Source organism: Tetrahymena thermophila (assembly GCF_000189635.1).
Source record: "Tetrahymena thermophila SB210 genomic scaffold scf_8253873, whole genome shotgun sequence".
In the NCBI taxonomy this organism is placed as follows: domain Eukaryota; phylum Ciliophora; class Oligohymenophorea; order Hymenostomatida; family Tetrahymenidae; genus Tetrahymena; species Tetrahymena thermophila.
In genome coordinates, this window is record NW_002475953.1 from 1 (window position 1) to 25,773 (window position 25,773).

A 25,773-nucleotide genomic window follows, 5' to 3' on the forward strand; every position below is an offset into this window, starting at 1 on the left:
ACCTAAGACTGAACCATTTTTATTACCTATTGGACACATACTTTTATTATTAAAAAAAATATATTTAATTTTTAGTTACAAGGAAAAAAGAAATAAATATATAAAATATAAAAAAATGAATAATTAATAATCAAAAAAAATTAAGTAAGTGAAAGTTAATTAAAAAATATTTATATAAATAAAAATGAATGAATATAGATGAGTATTTATTTCAATTATAAAAATAATATATATTATTAATAACTTGAAAAGTAAATTTAAAATAACATAAAAAACCAACTAATATTAATTAATATATTTAATATACCTCAAATCAATATGGATAACCTAATGTGATTAAAGCTAAGAGTTTACAAACTTTTTTTATTAATAAAAATAAATTTAAATAATACTTATAAAAAAATAAATATTTACCCTTTTTAGATTGTTAAAATATTTTTTGTTTTATTCCATTTATTTTTTATTTTTCTCAAAAATAAGAATTGCAATTTATAGAAACTTAATTAATTAAAAGTATTTAATAAATTAATTAATCTTATATCAAACTAATTTAGAAAAAAGGAATAAATAAATAAATAAATGATTATGATCATCAAACACAAATTTATAAATTTGCTTTTCCCAAGAGTTATGACAAAAAATTAGTAAAACATTAATAATTAAATCTTAATAAATATTTCAATTAAAAATCTTGTATTTAAAATAACAAAAATAAAAGATGGGTGGGTAATTAATTAGTCATATGTTGATAAATTTTAGTTATTAAAGTATTTACCAGTAATTAATAAAAGTTTTTATCATTTTTTGTAAAAGCTCCCTCTGGGCTTATTTAAGAGGAATTACTTTATTTAAGTAATTTGATTCTTAAATTTTGTAATGTTTAATAAGCTATTTATTAACTTACTAAAATATTATATTTTAAATATAAAAATAATAATAAATCTTTCTATCTATCTATATGTTAGTTTAATTTATTTGATTACAAAATAAAACATATTATATTAAAGTATTCAAATATATTTATTTATATTTTATTGTCCTATTTCACTACTTTTTTATCAATGTTAACATATTTTTAAGACAACTAATCTCTTTGTCTTGAGGAACTTTTCTTTCAATTATTCTGATTTCTGGTTACTGATTTTACTTTTAATATAAATAAATTAACTAATTTAAATACTAAAAAATAAATTAAATAAAATATTGTAATCAAATATTGTATTTTAAATAAATAAATAAAAAATTTATCAAAATAAAAAACTAATAGATAAATAAATTAAAAGAAAGAAAGAGCTAGTTTGTTATATTGTTTTAAATTCATATTTATATTCAAAAATATCATAAACTAAAACAAATAAACTGTTTTTACTTAAGGTTAAGTGTCAAATTTATGAGATGAGAACATTTTCTTAAACCATAAGCTAAGCCTAATACTCCAATTTCAATTTAATTATAGCTTTTTAAAGTTTCAAGAAAAATGATAATGTTAATTAGTTAGTTAGAAAGAAAAAATATGAAATAATAAGAAATTAATTAATTAAAATAAAGGTAAAAGTTGAAAATGATAATATGAGTTAAATAAATTAACAATCAAACAAACAATGAAAATAAATAAATAAAATAAGAAGAATAAAAAAAAGGAAAAATAAATAATTTTAAACAAAAATAAATAACTTAAAGAGTTAGTTATATTCTTTTAAATTCCCTCTTAAAATCAAAGATATAAATTAATAAATAAACTGTTTTTACTAAAGGTTGAGTGTCAAATTTTAGAGATTAGTGCAATTACCTAAACCAAAACCTAAGTCTTATATACCTTTATCTCCAATTTTATTTTTGCTTTTTTAAATATAAAAAAAAACATATAAAATTAATTAGCAATCTAGAAGGAATATGAAGAAAAATATGAAATAAATAAATAATAAACAAATGAATTATTTAATTCATAACAAAAGCAAAAGTTAGTTTAATGAAAATGAAAAAAAGAGTTAAATTAACAATTAAAAAAATAAAGTAAATAAAAAAAAACACAAACAGAGTAAAAAAAAGAAAAATAAATCAAATAAAAAGCTAAAAACTAAATTATAAGAAATAAATATTGTTTAAAATTATTTCATTATTCAAAATATATCAATCCATAACAAATAAACTATTTTTACTAAAGATCAAGTGTCAAATTTGAAAGATTAGTGCACTTCCCTAAACCAGAACCTAAACCTGATAAACCTTCATCATCAATTTAATTCCACCTTTTTAAATATTGAAGAAAACATAAAGAATTAATTAGTTAGTTAGTTATTTACAAGGAAAAAATGAAGAAAACAAACATTTGAAATAATAAGAAATAAAATAATTAATAATATAAAAAAAAATTAAAATTAAAGAATAAATTAAGTTAATAAATAAATAAATAATGCAAGCAGAATTAAAAAAAAGGCAATAAAAGTATTAAAGGAGTTAGGTAGTTATATTTATTTTTTAAATTAATTTTTATATTAAAAATATCACAATCAATCAATCAGAAACAAATAAACTATTTTTACTAAAGATAAAGTTTCAAATTTGAGAGATTAGTGCATTTTCCTAAACCAGAGCCTAAGCCCGATCCACCAATTGCACCAATTTAATTAGACCTTTTAAATATTGAACAATAAATAAAGAATTAATTTGTTATTTAGAAAAAAAAAACGAAGAAATAATATAAAATAATAAGAAATAAATAAATGAACTAATTAACAATAAAAGCAAAATAAAATTGAAAATGAAAAAATGAGTTAAATTAACAAACAAACAAAGAAAAAAAAAAGAAAGAAAAAAGACAAGCAGAATTAAAAAAACAATAAATAAAATTAAAAGCTAAAAAATGAATTAAAAGAGTTATTTATATTGTTTTAAATTCTTCTTTATATTCAAAAATATCAAGGGACAAAACAATTAAACTGTTTTACTAAAAGTTAAGTTTCAAATTTGAGAGATTAGGGCACTTTCCTAAATCAGAACTCAAGCATAATACACCTTTATTACTAATTTAATTATAGCTTTTTAAATATTAAAGAAAAATATTTAGTTAATTTGTTAGTTAGTTTTGAAGGAAAAAATAAAGAAAACAAACATATTAAATAATAGTGATCGACCGAATAAGACTTTTTTTGATTCGGCCGAATACCGAATAATTTAATAAGAAATTAATAATAAAATTAAAAGCAGAAATTAAAAAATGAGCTAAATTAACAATAAAAACAAAAACATATAAAAAAAATGCAAGCAGAATAATAAAATAATAAAAAAAAAAATAAAATTAAAACAAAATAAATAAATTAGAAGGGTCAATATATTTTTTTAAATTCATTTTTATATTCAAAAATAAATATCCAATATAATAAACTGCTTTTACGAAAGATCAAGTGTCAAATTTGAGATATTAGTGCACTTTATTAAATTAGAACCTAAACTTGATATACCTTCATCACCAATTTAATTAGACCTTTTTAAATATTGAAGAACAAATATAAAGTTAATTAGTTTGTTTGTTAGATGGAAAAAATGAAGAAATAATATGAAATAATAAGAAATTTATAATTAAAGCAAAAGCTAATAATGAAAAATAAGTTAAATCGACAAACAAACAAGCAAAAAAACAGATAAACAAACAAAGTAGATAAATAAATAAAAAAACACAAGTAGAGTAAAAAAATAAGAAAAATAAATCAAATAAAAACAATTTGTATTGTTTGTTTTAAATTCGTTTTTATATTAAAAAATATAAAATCCAAAACAATTAAACTGTTTTTACCAAAGTTACAGCGCTAAATTTGAGATATTAATGCATTTTCCTAAATCTGAACCTAATCTTGATAAGCCTTTATCACCAATTGATTAACAGCTTTTTAAATATTGAAAAAAATAATTATAATGTTACTTAGTTAGTAGTAGAAGGAAAAAATAAAGAAAAAATATTTTTTTAAAAATAATTGATAATGAAAATAAAATTGAATGAAGATTTAATTAAAATAATTTAAAAATGATATAAATAAAACTAAATGAATATAGATAGATAGATGGTAATTTCATTAAGAAATTGAGAATTGAATATATAAAAATATTAATAATAATAACATTAATAAATTTAATATACTTTAAATCAATAAAGAGAACTTCATGTGATTAAAGTGAAGACTTGAAAAACTTTTTTATTAATAAAATAAATTTAAATAATAGTTTTTAAAAATTAATATTTACTTATTCTAGATTGTTAAAATATTTTATGTTTTATATCATTTGTTTTTTTTTTAATATTCAATAGCAATTTATGGAAATTTAATTAAAAGTATCTTAATTGATTTTATATCAAAAAAATAATAAATAAATTTTAATAATTATCAAATCCAAATCTATATTTACATATAAAAATTTACTTTTAGGAAGAGATATCATAAAAAGTTTAATGTTAGTGTAGCATTTATTTATTATTAAATCTTAATATTTATATTAAAAACTTATAATTATAAAAATAACAAGAATCAAAGATGGGTTTTTAGTTAGTCAGTCATATGTTGATAAAATTCTATTAATTAAAGTACTCAAATTTTTTTAAGATAATTTTAATGTATTAGAACTATCTATTAATGAGGTGAATATTAATCTATATTAAAATATATTTAAGACATTATAATATGTTTAACAAAAATTCTCAAATCCAATCAATTATTTTTCAAGAACTTGTTTGTTATTTAGTTATATATATATATTAAATGCACCCAAAAAGAGCTTTTATACATAAAATAAATTTTTAATAAATATATTATGCATTTTTATATTACTTAAGATACATTTTTTTATACTATCTACAATGTATAGCTGTTCCTGCATTTGAAATATCACAGATCATGATATCATACTGTAAATGCTCATTAATTAAGGCATTCCCTAAGTATCTTTTTTACCCAAAAAAAAGTGCCTTAATAAATGATATATCATTAAAAATATTTGCCTTATAAAATGAATAAGGTTTATTAAATTCAATTAAATAAATGGAAAAAGAATTTATACATATTCAATTATGATAAATAAATTAAAGAAAGTAAATGTTTATTGAAAATTACTTAATTTTTAAAATAATGTGTCTTGAATATATATATATTTATAATATTTTTTGTTTATATTATTATTTTAATTATATTAAATTTAATTTTTCATTATAATTAAATAATTTTTATTAATTTTTTTAGAACTCTTTGAATGTTTGGCATCTGTGCATGTTGGGCGATTTATTCCTAACAAACGGTGCCCAACATAGACAGGGTTTATTGTTTTTAATTTTATATTAAAAGATTAATTAATTTCTTTATTTAGTAAATTAAACCACAAAAAAGAATTAGTAGAAGTAAAATTTTGATAGTAAGTATTAATTAAATAAAAAGCAACTAACTAATGATCTGTTTAAAACTTGATTTATTTTCATCTTAGTTTTTTTTTAATATTGGTAACTAATAAACTAAAAAAGGAACTATTTTAGGAACTATTCTTTCATTTATTGTCTTGTTTAACTCGTTTGCTTATTTAGTTTATATAGTGTATTAATATGCCACTAATAAATTAGATCCAACATATAGATCTTAAAGCTTTATTAGCGATAAAAATATTGATATGGCGCTAAATAATGATTTAATTGGGTTTAGATTCGAGTATGATACTAATCTAAGTATAGAATTACTTTAAGCTTAAAATAATAAAACATATTTAGTCTATGTTGCCTAATTTTATTAGGCCAATCAGTCAAATTAGGTAACTTATAATCTTGATGTTATTGATTGCTAAAATCCTAGTCTTATAGGCTTTAAATGCTTGGATTTTTCAAAAATTTCTAACTACACCTTTTCTCTCGACACTTAAAATAATTTGTAAACTTAAATTACAATTATGACTTACGGTTGCCTGGATTTGGATAACTATAAGACATTTATTCCAGATAATTGTGCAAATCAAACAGAAATTGATAATGTAGTTAATGGATCAAATAGTGTTTTACGACTAAAACTCTACACTAGTCAGTTTAATACAACTTCATAGGAAATTTAAGCAAACTATAGAAACTCATATGTCTATACAATCGGTAATCAATCAATTTTATCGAGGATCAAGACATAAAAGTAAGTTACATCAGTTAAAAGTGGATTGATTATACAATCTGAAATGACTTTTTCTTCTCCAATATAGTATGACAAGCAAGATTATAGCTACGATAGGAAATATGCTCTAGAAAATATAGGTTTTTAGAGCTTTAGCTCAGTAAATCTGTTTCCAGATGAACTAGTTTAGTAAATTTAAATTGAATTTCCCACTCTTCCCCAAGTTTTTGCTTAAGTTAATAGTATTCTTACATTGCTTATGCTTTTGGGTGTTATTGGTAGAGCTATTTCTAGGTATTCAATAAAACAAGATTTTTTTATGCTTTTCTTCAAACATTTATTTTAAGCGAATTACTTATTAATGCAAGGCGTTCAGAAAACTTAACAACAAAGTTTATTAAATGATTAATGCGAAGAATAATTTTAATAGCATAAACAAGAAATATTACAAATCAAACAATAATAATCAGATTAAAAAGATCAAAGGGTAGCAGAAATCAAATAATTATAGACAGATAGTATTAATGAGGAAGAAGAAGAAATAAAAAATCAAGATGAAATAAGTTAATCTAAATCAATTCCTTTATTTTATTATACACCTTCGTATAATAAAAGTTATCTATATCAAAATAATAATTTAGAAAATTTAGAATTGGAATAAAAGTCATTTAACAATAGCACCATTAAGCTTAGAAAAGAGCTTGTTTAAATAAATCAAAAAGGAAAATTATCAATTGAAAAAGATTCTCCACAGATAAGCAACGACTCTATCATTTAAAAGTCAAGTCTATACAATAAATAAACTTCAAGCATAATTTCTGAAACTATTTTTTCTATCTAAAGCTAAAAATCTAAGACAAATGTTGCTTAAAAAAAGGAATAAAACGGCTTTATAGGTAATAACCTAGAAGAAGCTAAGAAATGTGAAGAAAAAAATAAATAATATTAATATTAAGAAGATCAAAGCAATAAAGAAAAAGAGGAAATAGGTGAGTGTTTAAAAAAGTTGAGAGTTCTTTAAGATAGAAAAGTTTATGCAAGAATGAAAAAATAAATATTTAGAATAGTGTATCATTATTTAATTTTATATATATTTTTTTTAATTTAATAAATAAATAAATAATAAAAGATTGTGCAAAAAACGATAAAAGTCTGAGGAGATAGAGGCTCTAAGTTAAAAACAGTAATAAAGGATAGATAATTAGATCAGTTAGGATCTTAGTATCTTAAATTTTATCAAAGATATGATCTTTTTAAAGAAAGCTGTTATGTTAATTTTAAGAAAAGATTAGTTAGCAGCACTAAATTTGATAGGATTTTCTACAAGTGCTTAAGAATTAGATTTTTAAAATATTCACTCAAATGCCTAATTAAGTAACTAATTAATTAATTATCTATCAAATTATGATTTAGATTATTTGTTAATATTAACATATAAAAAGAATAAAAATTAAGTTATTATGAGATGTAATATGCTATTATGTAATCTGAAAAATTGTAGCAGCATTAATTGGAAAAGTTTCTTAAGAGATGCTAAAATAATTAAAAAATTAATGATATCGATGAAAGAATTTTAAATTCTTTATTATAAAATTCAATTTTTTGATAGTCTTGTTTGTAGTTTATTTTTATATTGTCTTTTTGGAAAAGCAAAGATTTACTTTCAATTTTATAAGTTATTTAAATATCTTTTTTATCCTAACAGAACAAATTGATTGTCTTATATATTCAAATTAGTTAGAATTTTATTTAAAATTTTTTAAATTTTATAATGATTTATTTAATCCAATAAAAAGTTAATAAATAAATAAATACTTAAAGATACTTTTTCTGTTAATAATCATCAGATACTTTTATTTTTATTCTTTGATTTATTTGTAATTTTTTGCAAGATTTTAACCTAAGTATGTATTATCGAATTTCATACAAATTTTAGATTTCTTTATTTTAGTTTTTTTGTAAATAATATCTTTCAAATAACTTATAAATTTATTACAATCCATATAATATATATTTTATTTCAACAAATAATTTATAGTTTTGGCTTATTAAATTATAATTAGAATTAATTAATTAATCTGAAGATAATTTTTTCTTACCTTTTGTTAAAAGAATTCGACAAAATTTCTTATTTTAGTAATTAAACAAAATAAATAAAGTACAAAGTATAAACATTTACTCAAATAAGAAACTTGATAGAAAATTGTCAATTCCAAATATATTGTAGATGGATAACTAATAATTTCTAAAATAATATTTGAATTAAAAATAATAATAATATGTCATTTTATTTTAAATTAATTAATAGAATCTCTATATAAAGCAAATATTTTTCTCTTTAATATAAAAATATCTATTATTTTTAATTAATAACAGGGGTATTTAGATAGATAATCTTTGTATATCTGTCTGCAATATTTATTGGTTAAAAATAAAAATTATGACTGATTGATTGATTGACCAACTGACCAACCCCTCATCAGATATTAAATTATTTTTGTTACAAATTCTTTTTTAATTTGATATTTTTTGCTTACTTAATTTAGAAATCAATGCGAAAGATTTCTCTGTTTAAATTTTAATGCGATGTTTTTTAAAAATGGTTGATTTTATTGAATTTTGGAAAGAAATACAATTTTTCGCTTTACTCACAAAATGAATCTTAAGATATATAGTTTCAAGTAGAAACAAATATTAAAAGTAAAAGATTTATATTTTTGGTAGGTTAGAAAAATTAATTTCTTATTGATCAAAAAACTTTTGATATTTTCTTGTTATAATAAAATTCACAAGTAGAGCTAAAATTTTGTAAATTTAGATTTTTTTTGTAATTGATAATTCAGAATATGTTTATTAGGAGCTGCTTTCTTTAAGTTAAAATTTTTGTTTATCTTAAAGAGTTTTTCACGCAGTTAAAAAAATATATAAATATTGTAAATAAAGATATTTAACGAATCAATTATATTATCTTTATGCACTACTTATCAAAATTAATTAGGTTTTTCGTTTATCAAATGAATATCTGATTGAAGAAAATAATAATTGCGTTTGATTCTCAACTATTTACTTAATAAGAAATTCTGTGGAAATAAGTCTTTCTAAGAAATTTAAATTTCTACATTCAGATTTGCTTAGCAAATAGCCTAGTTGACTAAATTTAAATTTAATGAAATAAATAAATAGCAAATATTTAGTTTATAATTTAAAAGTAAAAAAAGCTAAGTTAAAATGTTATTAGAATTGATAGTGTTGGCAATTTTCTCAATTTTCTTATATTATTTTGCATATTATGTTGTGCTACCAAAGTATAGGATGCAATTTTATAAGAACCAGGGACTTAAAGAGTATGAATTCAGACCTGTTTATGGATGGCTTACAGATATTACACTGATGAAGAGGAATCAATGGAACGATTGTCTTTACTATATTAAACGTCTTAGTCAAAACCCTGATTATAAAGATTAAGATATTATTCTTAGTAACCTTGCTGATCAAGCTCTCCTTACTTTAATTAATCCAGAGCTTATTAATGAATTTCTTTAGAGATAGAATGAATATATAAAATACTAATTGCCTGTGTAAGGTATTGAGGATTTCTTAGGCAATGGACTATCAAGATAGTATGGAGAAAAATGGAAAAATGGAAGAAAAGTAATTTCTAACATGTTTACTTTTGAAAATATTACTGCTCAATTATAAAGAGTCAAAGAAATTTCACGCAAATACATTAATAATGAAGATACTGAAAAATTTAATATCAAATATGTCTTTGAGAAGATTTCTGGATCTTAAAATCTTTAAGTTTTGCTTGGAGCAGAAGTAGAAAAGTACAAAGACAGTGAAGGAAGACACCTTGGTGAATGCGTCCAGTAATTGTCAAACGATATTTGTGCTCTTTACATTTCACCATTCGCGATGATTTTTGGCTAAAAAATACTTAAATGGAATTTAAGAGAAGCTGATCGTTAAATTTAAAAACGTATGAAAGACATGCGCGAATTAATGACTAAAATTTTAATTGACTGCGTAAATCATGAAAAAGATCCTTCTTATGAAGCTAAATTTCCTAGTTACATCACATTCTTGCTAAGGGCTGGCTATTTATAAACTGATGAAGAAATTAATGATCTTAGAGCCACTGCTTTTAGTATATTCTTGGGAGCTAAAGAAAGTACAAGCAAGTTAGCTAACATGACAATCTACAATTTGATAAAGCATCCAGAATAATACAAATTGGTATATGATGAAATACAAAAATATGTTAGTCACGACGATTACAATTACCTTGACATTTAAAAGCTTAATCACCTGCAAGCAAATATCAAAGAAACATAAAGAACAGACCCATCTTCTGCCTTTTTAAGATTAAGAGTAGCTTAGAATGACCATACACTTGGAAAATATTAAATTAAAAAAGGCAGTATCATCAATGTTGGTTATCTCGCTAACTTTTACAATGAGAAATACTTCAGGGATCCTTTTACTTACAATCCAAGTCGTTGGTTTGATAAGTAAGAAGACCTCAAAATTAAAGAAAATCACTTCGTTTTCATTCCTTTCTCTGCAGGATCAAGAAATTGTATTGGATAACATTTAGCTACTATGTAAATAAAAGTTATGATTGTAGAATTTATCAAGAAATTCCACTTACCTCAAATCCCTCCTGATTTCGATGATGAAAAGACAATGATTTAATCATATGGCTTTAAAAATCCTCTAATCGTTAAATTATAAAAGAGAAGTTGATTTGTTAATTTTCACCATAAAAGAAAGCATTTGTTAATTTAAAAAAATTGACTTTCTATTTAAATTAACAATTTATTATTAGTCAAATTGTTTTTATATTTATGTAGAATCAAATTAAATTATTTTTTAATTACTTTATAAATTTTTCTCATTAATTAAAAAAACATTTACTGATTAAATTGCAATTCAAAGATAAATTTTAATAAAGTTTCTTCTATTAATTTTTACTTAAGTAATTTAATTGACTTTCATATATATAGACTTCATCTTATTGTTGAGATACATATTTAATAAGACAATATCAGTTTGTTTTCTTCTTTTCAAGCAATTTCAAATTAAGAAATAGCAAATAAATTTAGAAAGAAAATATTTAATTCAATTAAAATATGCAAAAATAGAATATTTAAATTTTAAAATCTCAAACAATAAAATAAAAAAACTGTAGCAAAATTAAATAGAGAAGAGATTAGAAATTTTAAATTGCTATGAATAAAAATAAATTATTGTTAAAGAAATTTAATCGTATTTTTAATTGTAAAATATATATTATATAAAATAATATTATAATATAATATTAAATATCAAAGTTAAATCTATTTTATAACTAATCTTTTTGCCTTTAGTAATTTTTTTTCTAATTACTATTTTGTTGCTTGTTCAATCTAATTCCACCTTTAAATTAATATTTTAGATTAAAATTTATAATGAAGGCAAAAAAAACTTATTGTAAAAAATTCTAAATAAAATAAATTTTAAATAGTTATCAAAGATTAAATCAAACAAAAAAATATATTAAAATGTCTTTATTTTTATAATTATAAATTTAATGATAAAAAACTTGATTATAAAAAAGATATTAATTTTACATGATACCAAGTTTCAAAGTAAAAAGATTATTGTAGCTCTTTATAGAAGCAAATAAGTCTTAAGCACCTTAATTATCGATTTCATTATGACTTTTAATTTATAGAAAAAATTTACATAATAAAACACAATAATTTTTAATTAAAAATGAAAATATATTTTGTTAATTTTATTTAAAAAATAATTAAATAACTATGAAAATTTCTGAATTAAAAATGCTCTTATCACACATTAGGAATTCAGGTAAAATCAAAAGTAAATAATAACTTAAGTGAAAAAAAAATATACTTTAAGTAGAGTGTTAGATTTTAGAGTTTTTGACAATTTTTTAAGCCAAGACCTATTGATAAGGCACCCTAACCCATAATATTATTACCTCTTTATCATATTAAAAATTATTAGTTTATCAATAAAAACTAAGATTTAAAACAAGAAATTCAAGAAAGTGAGAAAATTAAATTTTTTTCTCTTATTATTGTTTCATAATTCACCAATTAGCTAAATTAATTATATTAAGAAAAGTAAAGAAAAAAATATATATTGGTTTTACTATAAGAAGAGTGTCAAGTTTTAGAGTTATCTAAAATTTTCAAATGCAGATCCTAAAACTTTACTTTCATAATTGTTTATCTGATTATGACTATTCATATGTTAAAATTTATAATTTGTAAAGAATAAAAATATAATATAAAAGAAAAATAGGGGAGAATAGGTAAAATAAAGATTTAAAACTAAAATAAAATAGGGCATTAATCTTTTAATATTATTAGAAAAATCCCCAGTTCTTAATACTTCCATTTGACAATAAAAAAGTAAGTTAAGGAAGAATAAACAACAGGAAATAATACTTCTAATAATATCATTAATAAAATCCCCTATTTTTTATTCATTCAAATCTATATATCCCCTATTCTGACTACCCTCCACCAGACATATTAAAGTATATCTAGTAAGAGGATTAAATTAAACAGCCCAAAGTAAAATAAAATAGTTTAATTGTATTTTTATATAATAAATAGCACTTATTATTTTTAGTTTTAACTTCATTTAAAAAAATAATCCATAAATACTAATTTTATAATGTATATCAATTTTTTGTACTCGAGATTTAATGTTAATGTTGACAGTTAAGTGCAATTTACTAAAGCAGAACATAACATTGGTGAAGAACCATCCTTCATAGTTTTGCTAGATAATAAAAAATAATTAAAAAAAAAATATTTTTTAAAAAAATAAACAAAGAAAATTCAAATATAATCAAAAATAATAAAAATTAAAATTTAATATTTTGCTCAAATAAAAAAATATTTATTTAATTTAAAATTTTAAATATTTATCCAAAAATTTCACTTTAAAAGATCAATAAATAAAATATGTAAATTATTTAACCTAAGGTAAAGAGATAACTTTTAAAGGTTGTAACACTTGGCTATAGCAGAGCCTAATTCTAAAGCAACCTATTGATCGATCATATTGCCACTTTAATTTTAATTTACCGTTTAAAAGAAATATGAAAAAAATATAAAAATGATAAAATAAAGGATTATTAAATACAAATTAATTTCAGTCAAGTCAAAAATTTTAAGTTTAAATTATGGCTAGTTACTTATAAGTTAAATAATTCGAAAATATAACAAAATTTACTTGAAGTAGATTATTAAAGAAGTGAGATTTTGGCATTTTGCTAACCCAAAACTCAAATTTGATACTCCCATACTGCCAAATTAATTTTAGCTTTTATTAAATAAGAAATAATAAGGTTTTTTAGTAAGAAAATATTTAAAATTAATTATATAAATACAAATTAATCAACGTAAAAATTTTAAATTTAGGAATAATAAATTATTTCATTATTTAATAAATCTAAATAAAACCAATAAAATATCATTTTACTCTAGGTATGCTGTTAATGTTGATAGATTAATGCAGTTTGCTAAAGCTAACCCTAAACTTGATGCATCCTATTCGCTTATTTTATTATCACTTATAATTTAAAAAATGTTTTGAATATATTCTTTAAACAATTAAAATAAGAAATATTATTTAAAACACTAAATAATTATTTTTCTTTGATTTCTCTTTTGAAATAAGTTTGTTAAATTTTAAATATTATACTATCTTTGCTTTTTAGTTTATTAAAATTTAAAAGCATCTTAATTCCTAAAAATTAAGAATTATTGAAAATTCATTTTATTTTATGTCTTTTTCATTTAAATTAAATGCATTGCTTGATAAAAAATCTAATTAAAACAAGACAGTTTTAATTATAAAATTGTATTTTTGGATATTTATTTGTTTAATAAAATTTACCTTAGATACAATTCAAGATGGATGTGAGATTAGAGAGAAGAGCTTATAAACTTTTTTTAAGATCAAAAATTAATTAGAAGAAAAATATGAATATTTCTGATTTTTACATCTTATATATTTCTAAATTAATTAATCTATTCTATCATTATTTTGTTTAATTACTTTTATATTTTTAATGAAAAAGTTAATAACAATAAAAATTTTTAAATATTGCATTTATTTATTTTAGAAAGTAATTTATTAATAAGCTAATTAATTTATAGACAATAAAAAATCATGAAATTAGTAAAAAGAGAGAAGACATAATAAACATTATACTTTGATTCTTTAGAAAAAGTTATTCTCTGTATTTGTATTATTTTATCTAAATTTATTTTTTCATTAAAAAGTTTTTAAACTCTTCACTTGAATCTCATACAGATCTTGAAATAAAAATATGGATTTTGTAACTTTATTATTTAGATTTTTTTTTTACACTTTCAATAAAAATTTTGTTAAGCAACTTAAAATTTAAAAATAAATTCTTTTAGATCTTAAAAATAAATTTAATAAATCAAATTTTTTTAATTATTAATATTAAATAAAAATATTTTCAAAGTGAAGACTAAAACAACCAAGAGGGAAAACCACTTTTCCTAAATGCTTTAACTAAATGCATTAATCTTTCTATTTTGAAAATCCATTTGGAGTATAAAATTTATTTTTGTTTTATAATTTTTATTCATATAAAAAGTTATTTTTATTTCTTTATACAGTCAAAAATAAATAATAATACCAAAGCATTTATTTCTTTTGTGCAAAAAAAATGTTGCTTACATTTTTGGCTAAAAATATTTATCATTTTCATGATTTAGTTTTTTCTATATTTTTTTAAAAATTAAAAATTAATACTATATTCAAAAAGCTATAATGAAATTGATTGTAGGAGAGTTATTGATTTGGGTTCTTCTTTTGCAAGCTGCTAAAGTCTCTTTGATTTAACACTCTATCTTTGGTTGGATTTTTTAATTAAATATAATGAACTAAATTAATTTTTGGATTTATCTGAAGAATTCTTTTTATTTTTTTCTTCACTTCCATTTGAAAATATGAATTAATTAGTTTTTGTAATTAACTTTATTTTTATTTTTAGTATAGCTTTCCTTGTTTTTTAAATAAAAAATAATAAATCAAAGCAATAATTAAATTGACGATGATGGCATAATTGGATTGGGACAAGCTTTACTTAAATGTGCTAACCTTTAAAAGTTAATGCTTGATATTGGGTAAAGTTGAATAATTTTTTTCTATTTCTTCAATTTTAATATCATATTTTATTTAAATATGTCTTCAAAATTTAATTGTTTAATTTATCCTATTAAAAATACACTAAAAACTAAATTAATTAATTAATATCCACAATTTTTGTTATTCAAATTTTGTTTTATGAATAACCTAAGAATCTAAAAGTTTAAAAAAATGTATTATGGTAAACAAATTTTTGTCAAAATTTATTTTTAATATGTCTGGTTTTTTTTGATGAAAACAACGCATTATGATTAAAAACTTTATTTAAATTGAAAATTTATCTTATTTAGATTAAATTATTTTTGGGTAAAAAATAATCAATGATCCTCAAATTTACTTATAACATTTTTGAAGTAATAACAGTTTTGGGTAAAATGGTGCTTCAGGACTAGGTTCTGCATTCGCAAGCTTCCCTAGACTTTAGATTTTGGAATTAGATCTTTAGTAAAATTGTTTTTTTTTTAAAGTTGAAATCAAATTTTTATTATTATTTATTTTGTAAGATAACTAACTAAATAAATGTTTTAAAAATTCCTTCACCTTTGAAAATTAACTTCTTATTGATAATTATATAAAAAGTGATAATTACATTCAATAATAAGGTGCATCTGGATTGGTTTCTGGATTATCAAAATGCAAAAATCTTTCTAACTTGAAGCTTTATATTGGGTAAGAATATATAACTTTTATTTGTACTTATTTTTATCTATCATAATTTATAGTTAAATTTATTTAAAAATATCTATTTTAATTTTAAAAATGAGTATTGTATCTATATATTTATTTATTTTTACCTTCATTATCTTAAAAAAAACAAACAATATTTATATTTAAAATAATCAAAAGCAATAATGATATTTAAAGTAAAGGAGTATAAGGTATAGCCTCTGCTTTATAAAATTTTACTAAGCTTTTAACTTTGTCACTAAATTTATGGTAAAGATTAATTATTGGATTTTATTTAATTTATGAAATTCCTACATAAATTTAATTTGTTTAATTAAAAATAAAAATGTACTTTTGACATTTTGAAAATTAATTTTTAAAAAATAATAATTATTTAAACTATCTATTTAATTAATAAATAGTTTAGAACAAAACTTTTACCTTTTTTATTGTATTATTTTTATCTTTAAGTTAAAAAAATTATTTTTTAATACCTCTTATAAAGCCATAATTCCATAAACGATGATGGAATTTCAAGTTTAGGAATCGCTTTACAGTATTGTAATTATCTTCAAAGTTTGGCTCTCTACACTTTGTAAATTTTATTTATTGTTTTTATACATACATATTCCTATAATTTATTAAATTTATTAAAGAGAATACAAACTACCATTTTCTTTTTTATTTTATAAGTTTGACTTATTAAGTTTGTTTGTTTTTTATTTGTTATTTCATTTAAATTTATTATTTTGCAAAAAAATATTTAACAAATAAACTGAAAATAAAACAAAAAGTGGAAATAAAATTAGTAGAGCCTAATGTCTGAAATTAACAAAAAAAGTGCTTAGAATTTAAAAGCTGGTAAATTATAAGATCTCTATTTGATAGATGAATAAAACAATATCATTTGTTTTTAATTAATATTGATGATTTCTAATTTATTTAAAATCAAATTTTCTAAACAAAACTAACTCTCTTAGTAATTTTTTAAATAAAAATGATTAAAAAATGAATATATTTCTAATTTTTTTAGGGTTAATTAAATATTGATATGCCTTAAAAAAGTATTAATAATAAAAACATATAGATTTATAACTAATTATCTATGAAGTAAAATAAACCTATTAAAATATTATATAATTGTTTTTTTTAAATTAATTACTTAAATTCTTTGTATAACTGATAATATTTAAAGTATATATTTACATCTTACTTGATTTAAATTATTATATTCTAAAATAATACTTTTTATTTAAATTAAAATAATTAATTAATTAAAACTTCATATTTCAGTGATAAAGATAATATTTTATATCTAAGTTAGATATTATATTTGAATACAATAAATTCAAACTATTTATTTACCTACATTTCATAATTATATTATTACTTCATATCAAATAAATAAATAAACTTGTTAAAATATTATTAATTGTGTTATTAAATTAATTACTTAAATTCTTTTTATAATTAATAATATTTATAGTATTTACATCTTACATGGCTTAAATTATAATATTATAAAATAATACTTTTTATTTAAATTATTATAATTAATTAATTAATTAAAAATTCATATTTTCAGTAATAAAATTAATATTTTATGTTTATAAGTTACTTACATATTATATTTGTATACAATAAACTTAGCTACATTTCATAAATATATTTTTTTATAATATAAAATAAATAAATAAACCTGTTAAAATATTATTAGTTGTTAATTAAATTAATTACTTAAATTATTTGTATAATTGATAATATATTTACATCTTACTTGACTTAAATTATGAAATTCTAAAATAATACTTTTTATTTAAATTAAAATAATTAATTTATTAAAACTTCATATTTCAGTAATAAAATCAATATTTTATATTTATAAGTTACTTGTTTTATTTGTATACAATAAAATCACACTATTTATTTATTTACCTACATTTCATAATTATATTATTTTATCATATCAATCAATCAAATAAATAAACTTGTTAAAATATTATTAATTATTTAATTAAATTAAATTAATTAGTTAAATTCTTTGTATAATTGATAATATTTAAAGTATCTATTTATTTATTTACATCTTAGTTGACTTAAACTATCTTAAATTATTAAATTCTAAAATAATACTTTTTATTTTAAATTAAAATAATTAATTAAAACTTAATATTTCAGTAATAAAATTAATATTTTATATATAAGTTACTTACATACATATTATATTTGTATACAATAGACACTATTTATCTACATTTAATAATTATATTATTTTATCATATCAAATAAAAATTGAAATAATCTCTTAAAATTACCATTTATTTTATTTAATTTAATATTTTTAATTTTAGATTACTGAATTACATTTAAGATTTGAATCACTAGTTTAGATATTGAATTTAGTTTTATATATTTCATATTAACACTTATCAAAAATTTTTTGATTGGTTATTAATCTTTCATCAGTAAATAAATATATTGGTTATTAGTCTAGCTAGATAGCTAGCTAGCTAGCTCGATAATAAATCCATTTAACTTAGTATTATATTTAACAAATCAGTTTTGGTACTCTAATTCTTCACATTGTAAAATGGTTATGCTGTCGCCGTTATTAAAGAGTTAAAAGCCTAAAAGATATTCTTAACTGGTATTTAACAGATACAATCTGTTGTCATCAATTTCATTAACATTTTCTCTGTTAGGGTAATCGCATACTTAAAAGAGCTTTGATTCAACACAAAAGGTAATTTCTATCTGCTTGTAATCATCGGGATACTGTAAGTCTTTTAGAACCCTTCCTTTCACGATTTTACTAACTCCTTTGCTTGTGCTTTACCTATCAACTGCAAAACTGTTGACTTTGTTCACATCAGAAATATATGTATTATCTTTACTAAAGTTGCTTATAAGACCAACGAAAATGTAATACTTATTATAGACATTATGGAGGTTCATTTCAACTACTACTCTATACAAGCTAGCCTAGTTTATTTTCATATAAGCAGTGGTAGTGTTAGATTGCTGGACTACTTAGAATATATAATTTGAATTGTTTTGAATTATTTGTCCATACTGCTAGCTGTTGTTTAGAGAGCTAAGTTGTAATTAATATCTACAATTAAAGTAAGACTTATAAAAGCTTTCAAACTCGAAAATAGGGTATTTTTTTAGTAAATTATAATAATAATTTAATTTATTTTGCTTAATTATGTTTTAATTAAACAAAGCTCTACAAGTAGAATAAGAAGATGGTTAAATTTTGAATGATAAAATTTCTTATTCTTAGCTGCATCTGTATTTGTTGTTCATCTCGCTTATTTTTTTACTAAGCAAATGAATGTCATCGATTTACTCTTAAGTAAAATCTTAAAAGTTGATTTATTGCTTGCTTGGTAGAAAAACATTCTTTTCTATTTTCAAGTCATTTATTATGACTTAAATTTTGAGAAGCTCAGATTGAAGTGAATCCAAGTATTTTGAGTCGCATTGATTTGTTTTGTTTGCAACTAATTTTAAAATTGTGTCAAGATTTCCATTTTCTTAAAGTTTTATGTTTTCATTCTGTAAATTGTTTTCACTTTTTTATTGCTCTATCAAACAGTAATTCTTTTCAAGAAATTACTGCAGCTATTGCATAGATTGAGAGTTAATGAAGCTGAGTTACTTTAAGATAGAATTTTTAAGCTTCGTTAGCAATTATAAATCAACAGCTTTTTACTAAATTGATTTTTAAAGCATTTGCTTAAGTTTATGTGTGTTTTCAGTTGACTTTTCTTTCATTTTGTTGATAATAGCTAATACTTGTTTAGCTTTTTGCAATTGAGTTAGATTTTAATCCTAAATTATACCTTTTATGTCACTTAATTTAGAAATTTTAGAATAGAAATCTAATAATTCTTAATTTTAAGTGGAAATATTATTAATTTTTACTAAAAAGGCCTTTTTTTATTTCTATAAATGAGTTATAATTTCTGTTTCTAATTCATCAAAAAATTAAATTAACTTTTATATGCTAATAGGGTTATCATATTGGCTAATTTGGTATATCTAACAAACTAAATCTTACTCGTCAAGAGGAGGCCACGAAAATATAATATGATCTTCTTCACAACTTTAAATTTTTTCTAAAGGTATCATATTCTTTACTTTATAACACTCTTCATACAAACAATTGTAGCAGCAAAATAGATCTTCTTCATTATCACTGGCAAATTGCAAGTATTCTGATTGCTAATAGTGCTTCAAGCACAATAATTAGTTTTAGATATTGCTATTATTTATTTAATCCATCATGAATATAACTAATTTATTTATTTATTTTTTTTTATAAAATTTTTACAAATACATCCAGTTTAAATATCTGTCTTTAATGATCAAACCAACAAACAAATATATAGATATTTCAATTTAAATATAGGAAAAAATCAACTAAAATTTAATTTTTTATATAATTTGATAAACTTTAAACAGATAAAACATTAACAAATCTTGTCTATAAAATATTAAGATATCTTGTCAATAAAATTTTAGTCTTAAAAACCAAAAAATATTTTAATTGCTTTTACAATAAATCGCTTTTAAAAATATTTATTTCCTAATTTATTATAAGAATTTCTCAATATTTAAAAATACAATAAACGCTTTTTACTAAAGATTAAGTGTCAAATTTGAGAGATTAGTGCACTTTTCTAAATTAGAATCTTAGCTAATTCAATTAATATCTATAAACAATAAGCTTTTTTATTATATATAGCTGGTTAATAATTATTTATTATTGCAACAAATAAAATATAAGCAAATATTTAAATTAAATCTTTAAAATCTAACTATCTATCTTTTAAATAATAATTTTTATAAAATAGAAAATTAAATGATTGAAATTTCTAAACAATTTTTTGATAAAAATTAACTTTAGTTAAATTTAGTATAATAAATATTTTGTCATTTTATTTTACATTTGTTTTTATTAAAATAAATTATTCATCTAATATCAAGTTTATCTTATAATTTTTTGCATTTCTATAATAATCGATAAACAAAGTTTCCTTATTAAAATCATTTCCTTTCTTAGCTCAAATTATTATGTTCAAAAAATAAATAAAATTAAAAAAAATTTATTTTTATTTAAATCTAATTTTTGTTTCCTCAATTAATCGATTGATCGATTTTATTGGTTTGTTTTCTAACAAATATTATACAAAACAAATAAATAAATAAATGATGTTATCTACCCAAAATTAAAATAAAGGAAAATTAATTAACTTAAATACAATTAAAAGTAGATTACAAATAAACATATAGATTTTACTCAAATATTGCTGAAATTTTAATTTAAATTTGATTTAGCATTCATAAATTTAATCGAAATTATCTATTTAACATTAAAAATAATAAAATAGTAAATTTAATTAATTTAAATCAATTATCTCTTCTCCTTAAAATTTCTAGCGGGGGCTATATAATAGGGATATTTTTTTTATTTAAATTTTCAGCCAAGAAAAACCTCAGGGCCAAAAAATTATTTTTTAAAAAAATTGAAAATTGTATGCCCTCGTTGCATATATATATATATACTTTTCCCTTGTAAAAATTGCCACTGCTGAAAAAGCAGGATGCAGGCATGCTAAAAATCTAAATCCGAATAATTCGGATAGATCTCTATCTATATTTTAAAAATTTGTACAAAAAGCATGTATAAACATAAAAATTTTTAGAAAACTGAAAAAAGAACTAAAAAAAATGGAGGAACGTAGAGTAAAAATGATGTTGACTAAAACTAGAACTAATGGAAGAGAGGATATAATATTTAAATTTATTAAGAAATCTCATTAAGATAAATGATTGAAACACTCTAAGCTTCTGTACAAGCCTAATAAAGAGCATATTATTTATCCTACACTTAATTCTACTAAATTTATAAAATTAGTGAAGAGAAAGTAAATCATCCTCTCTAAAAAAGTTTAGTCCTTGTTTTATTGATGATACCTGCTAATGCGGCAATTACAAAGAATAGCCTGATTAGAAACTGTGTAGATAAAAGCATTCATGTAGCTTGACTCAATTTATTATGAAATATATCATATAAATCTTAGGAAGGAATTAAAGCCATTTATCAAATTATCTATTCAGTTTAATTAGCTCTGTTTTTTCGAAAAGTTATATTAATGCTATCTATACCCAAATATCCATAAGTGAAAATCTCAATTTTGGATTGATGTTTTCATTATTGCTTAGAGCTAAAGTGTGGTTTGAAACATTTGAAAAGTCCAAGTAATAAAAGCTTTTAAGATTAGGTTTTAGACACTCAATAATATCAGGCTGAAGGAATAATTAATATTTTGAGAAATGTTATAAAAATAAGCTAAATAAGCTAAAAATATTTTGCTTTTTGAGTTACATTAAAGGCCATTAACAGTTTATAATCTGAATTCAGCTAAATCATTTGTTAAAGGCATATAAGGTCTATCATAAGTCATAAAATTATAAATCTGAAGCATGTTCTATCTGATTAGTTTAATATTACTTAATAATATAAATGAAATTGAAAGAGTAGATATGCCAATAATTAAAGTAAGGATTGTAGCAAATATAGCTAGTTCCTTTGTTTCTTTATTAACCAACTATCTATGCTAAATTTAAATTATGAAGAAAATAAATCCAATTTTAAATTTTAATTTTTTGTTTTATACCTTTATAGAAATACAACTTGTATTTTCCTGTTTTTTTCATGATTATAAATTCAAAACAAAGGTTTGAAGTACTTTATTAGAATATAAACTCTTTAATATAAAAATAATGCCTGAACTTTTGATTTCATCCAGTAAAAAAGGATTTTAGAAGATAATACAAAATAAAACTAGCTTATAAAACTTAAAAATAGCAAAAAGTTTTTTGGTTGAGGAAACATTTACTTATCAATTTTGCCTTAAAATATTAAATTATAAAAAAATATTTTTATTTAAATCTAAAATATTTATTTAAAAAACTCCTTTTTGCATATTATCTCTTGGAGCTATTGATAAATAAATCTAAAATAATAAATTTAAACTACTTAAAATATTTTTTATTTGACTTGGATTTAAAGAAAATTAAAAAAAAGATCAATTTAAAGTTAATTTAAAAATTATTTTAGTTATAAAAGTTTATGAAAAAAAATAAATTATTTGTATTAAACCCGTCTAGCTCAGTCGGTAGAGCGCCAGCCTTTTAAGCTGGTGGTCGAGGGTTCGAGCCCCTCGGTGGGTGATTTTTTATTTTATAGCAAATCATTATTTTTTAATCAAACAAGAAATTATTAAAATTTTTTTTAAGGAGTTTCAATTAAACCAAAACTAATTTTAGTATAACTTCATTAAAACACCAAAAAAGTGAATTTATATTTATAAATAAACCCGTCTAGCTCAGTCGGTAGAGCGCCAGCCTTTTAAGCTGGTGGTCGAGGGTTCGAGCCCCTCGGTGGGTGATTATTTTTAGTATAAAATTATAGCGCTATCAATTCAAAACAACTTTTTTCTATTTTTATAATATAAAAATATCATTCAAAGTAATTTATATATTCATTCATTCTTCTGTTTCAATCTAAGGTTTTGATCTTAAAATTTCAATAATTGAAAAAAAAGGAGAAGCTTAATTAATATGAATTCAAGATTTCAAAGAATGTGATAACACTTTTCAGTTAAATCTAAATAAAGATTAGAGTCATTAATAGTTAATTTAAGCTTAAGAGAGTTTTCTTCAAATAAAATGAAAGATTTGGAAATTTTAAGTAATTAATTAAATAGAATATCTATCTATTGAATTTTTATAATATTTAAAGAAAATAATAAAAGTATCTGCTATCATTAACTATTTTCATTAGATATTAAAATTTTAACTATTCAATATTTTATTAAAATATTACTTGGAATTATTGATAGGATATCTATCTATCTAGTAGGAGTTTTGCATTAATTGATTAAAACGGGTATTATATAAAAATTATTTAAATTCAAACTAAATTCCAATAAAAATATTTAAACAATAAGAAAAAAAATCAATTAAATAAATTTTCCATATCATACAAAGCTAATAAATGAGCTTGAGAAAAAAAACTAAAATAAAGTATTAAATCATATATTAAATAATTTAACCATATTTCTATCATAATGTTATCAGTTCTTTTCATTCTTTTAGCTCTTTGGTTTAATTTTAGCACGTCTTAATCATTTATATAATTATTCCTATTTTAATAAATAAAGATATCATAAAAAAAATGATTTTTTAGTAGAAATTCAAAGTATGGAAATTGATTAGCAATAAACTATATTTTATTTTTGAATTAATAGAATTAATAATTTAAATCAAAATAATAAAATTTTTAAAAATTAATTACCTTAGATTAAGTTTTAAATAAACAAATTTCATAAAAGTCATAAGATTATTAACAAATTAATCATATTTTTATCAATTTATATTACTCTTTTTAAGCGAAAATATAATTCTTTAATCTAAGATACTCTGATTTGAACTATTCTGATTTCTATTTAAGAATTTTACTAAATTTTCTTCCATATATTATTCTAATTATTAAATGGCAAGCTAACTTTCGTAATGACTTAGATTTTTTTCTTTTTCTGGTTAATTTGTAAGAATAAATAAATATAAAAATTCAAACAAATATAAAATTTTACCTAGTTATTCAAAGCTCACATTCATATTATTTAGATTAAGATCTAAAAAGCTTGATGAACATCCAATAAGTCGCTGAGTTGCTAATTGATCTTTAGTTAGTATCATCATTACTGCTTTTTTCAAAAATATGATATCCTTTATAATATTCATGATATTCATTTCTTTAGCAATTTATTCTTCAATCTATCTGAATGATTAGTTATCCTGCTCTTTCACTTCACGACTTGGTTTTTTGAATAAACTTTTAAAAATTAATAAATAAATAAATATAACCTATTTGCTTGCATCAAATTTATAATTTTTTACCTCATCCTAAATAAAACATCATAGATTTTTGTTTTCATGCTCTAATTGTAAATATTTTAAATGTTTTAAATGTAAAAATTTTAAAGCTATCCCAATTTGATAAAACTATAAATATTGATAATTCGACTTTAGAAAACATCTTATATGAATTTAAGAAACTAATGTGAAATTAAAATTTAATTAATTAGTTCTATTATTTATATTTATACATATTTTGTTTAGCTTTTTTTTTCTGTGTCAAGTATTAAAAACAATAATTATTAATTGCAACTAAATTTTTAATTAAATAATTTTCAATTTTATTATTTTTTATTTTCTTTCTATATTTATAACACAGACACAAGAAAGCATTTATTAAAGATTCGATAATAAAAATGGCTTCTAAAAAGAAGAATGCTATCTTAAAAAAATATAAGTTTATTGTTTTATATCAATTAGCTAACCTGAATATTTTTAATTAAGAAAATACTCAAATATTGATAAAAAAAAATAATTTTTTTTAATATTAACAAATTAATGTAATAGGGAAAAGAGGATATTCCTTATCAAAAATTTAAAATATTATTTTAATTTTTTAAATAAATTTTAAGCATTTTACTTATTTTATTTCTTACTTTATTAAATTTTTTAACACTGTTCAAACAGTAAATGTAAGATTTAATTATGAAAATTATTTAAATTAAAAGTTTCTGAAAAGAAAATAAATAAAATTTTAGAAATTTAAAGATAATGATAATATAAATTTGATTAGATTTAAAATAAACAATACATAATATAAAACAATAACAATAAAATT

General features: G+C 19.9%; 7 protein-coding genes across 7 annotated transcripts; 4 read left to right on the plus strand and 3 right to left on the minus strand. All coding sequences in view use genetic code 6, as the record gives it.

The window, feature by feature from the left end:
- Window positions 1–1,058: 1,058 nt before the first annotated feature.
- On the minus strand, window positions 1,059–4,278 carry TTHERM_001415159 (cyclic nucleotide-binding domain protein, putative; the record flags this gene model as incomplete). Its single annotated transcript, XM_012800968.1, has 10 exons — window positions 1,059–1,146; window positions 1,370–1,456; window positions 1,750–1,839; window positions 2,160–2,249; window positions 2,544–2,633; window positions 2,949–3,038; window positions 3,395–3,484; window positions 3,794–3,883; window positions 4,136–4,185; window positions 4,240–4,278. 10 exons carry the CDS (start codon window positions 4,276–4,278, stop codon window positions 1,059–1,061), a joined length of 804 nt encoding a protein of 267 aa, XP_012656422.1.
- Window positions 4,279–5,646: 1,368 nt separating this feature from the next.
- On the plus strand, window positions 5,647–7,138 carry TTHERM_01415160 (hypothetical protein; the record flags this gene model as incomplete). The annotated part of the gene is made up of 2 exons (XM_001029592.2): window positions 5,647–6,913; window positions 6,972–7,138. The coding sequence occupies 2 exons, from the start codon at window positions 5,647–5,649 to the stop codon at window positions 7,136–7,138; spliced, it is 1,434 nt and encodes a 477-aa protein (XP_001029592.2).
- A 352-nt stretch (window positions 7,139–7,490) lies between these two features.
- TTHERM_001415163 (transmembrane protein, putative) lies at window positions 7,491–7,843 on the plus strand (the record flags this gene model as incomplete). The annotated part of the gene is made up of 2 exons (XM_012800969.1): window positions 7,491–7,502; window positions 7,571–7,843. The coding sequence occupies 2 exons, from the start codon at window positions 7,491–7,493 to the stop codon at window positions 7,841–7,843; spliced, it is 285 nt and encodes a 94-aa protein (XP_012656423.1).
- Window positions 7,844–9,356: 1,513 nt separating this feature from the next.
- TTHERM_01415170 (cytochrome P450 family monooxygenase) lies at window positions 9,357–10,874 on the plus strand (the record flags this gene model as incomplete). Its single annotated transcript, XM_001029593.2, has 1 exon — window positions 9,357–10,874. One exon carries the CDS (start codon window positions 9,357–9,359, stop codon window positions 10,872–10,874), a length of 1,518 nt encoding a protein of 505 aa, XP_001029593.2.
- Window positions 10,875–11,455: 581 nt separating this feature from the next.
- Window positions 11,456–14,253, minus strand: TTHERM_01415180 (hypothetical protein; the record flags this gene model as incomplete). Its single annotated transcript, XM_001029594.3, has 10 exons — window positions 14,156–14,253; window positions 14,049–14,098; window positions 13,632–13,721; window positions 13,383–13,472; window positions 13,128–13,217; window positions 12,840–12,926; window positions 12,289–12,378; window positions 12,027–12,116; window positions 11,741–11,830; window positions 11,456–11,546 (listed from the first exon to the last, which is right to left on the minus strand). The coding sequence occupies exons 1-10, from the start codon at window positions 14,192–14,194 to the stop codon at window positions 11,456–11,458; spliced, it is 807 nt and encodes a 268-aa protein (XP_001029594.3). The 5' UTR covers window positions 14,195–14,253.
- A 71-nt stretch (window positions 14,254–14,324) lies between these two features.
- On the plus strand, window positions 14,325–16,886 carry TTHERM_001415181 (cyclic nucleotide-binding domain protein; the record flags this gene model as incomplete). Its single annotated transcript, XM_012800970.1, has 10 exons — window positions 14,325–14,384; window positions 14,438–14,493; window positions 14,647–14,736; window positions 14,953–15,042; window positions 15,224–15,313; window positions 15,690–15,779; window positions 15,915–16,004; window positions 16,182–16,271; window positions 16,507–16,596; window positions 16,796–16,886. 10 exons carry the CDS (start codon window positions 14,325–14,327, stop codon window positions 16,884–16,886), a joined length of 837 nt encoding a protein of 278 aa, XP_012656424.1.
- Window positions 16,887–18,557: 1,671 nt separating this feature from the next.
- TTHERM_01415190 (hypothetical protein) lies at window positions 18,558–20,336 on the minus strand (the record flags this gene model as incomplete). Its single annotated transcript, XM_001029595.2, has 1 exon — window positions 18,558–20,336. A coding segment is annotated over one exon (1,779 nt), but the record flags the coding sequence as incomplete, so codon positions are not given.
- Between the last annotated feature and the right edge of the window lie 5,437 nt (window positions 20,337–25,773).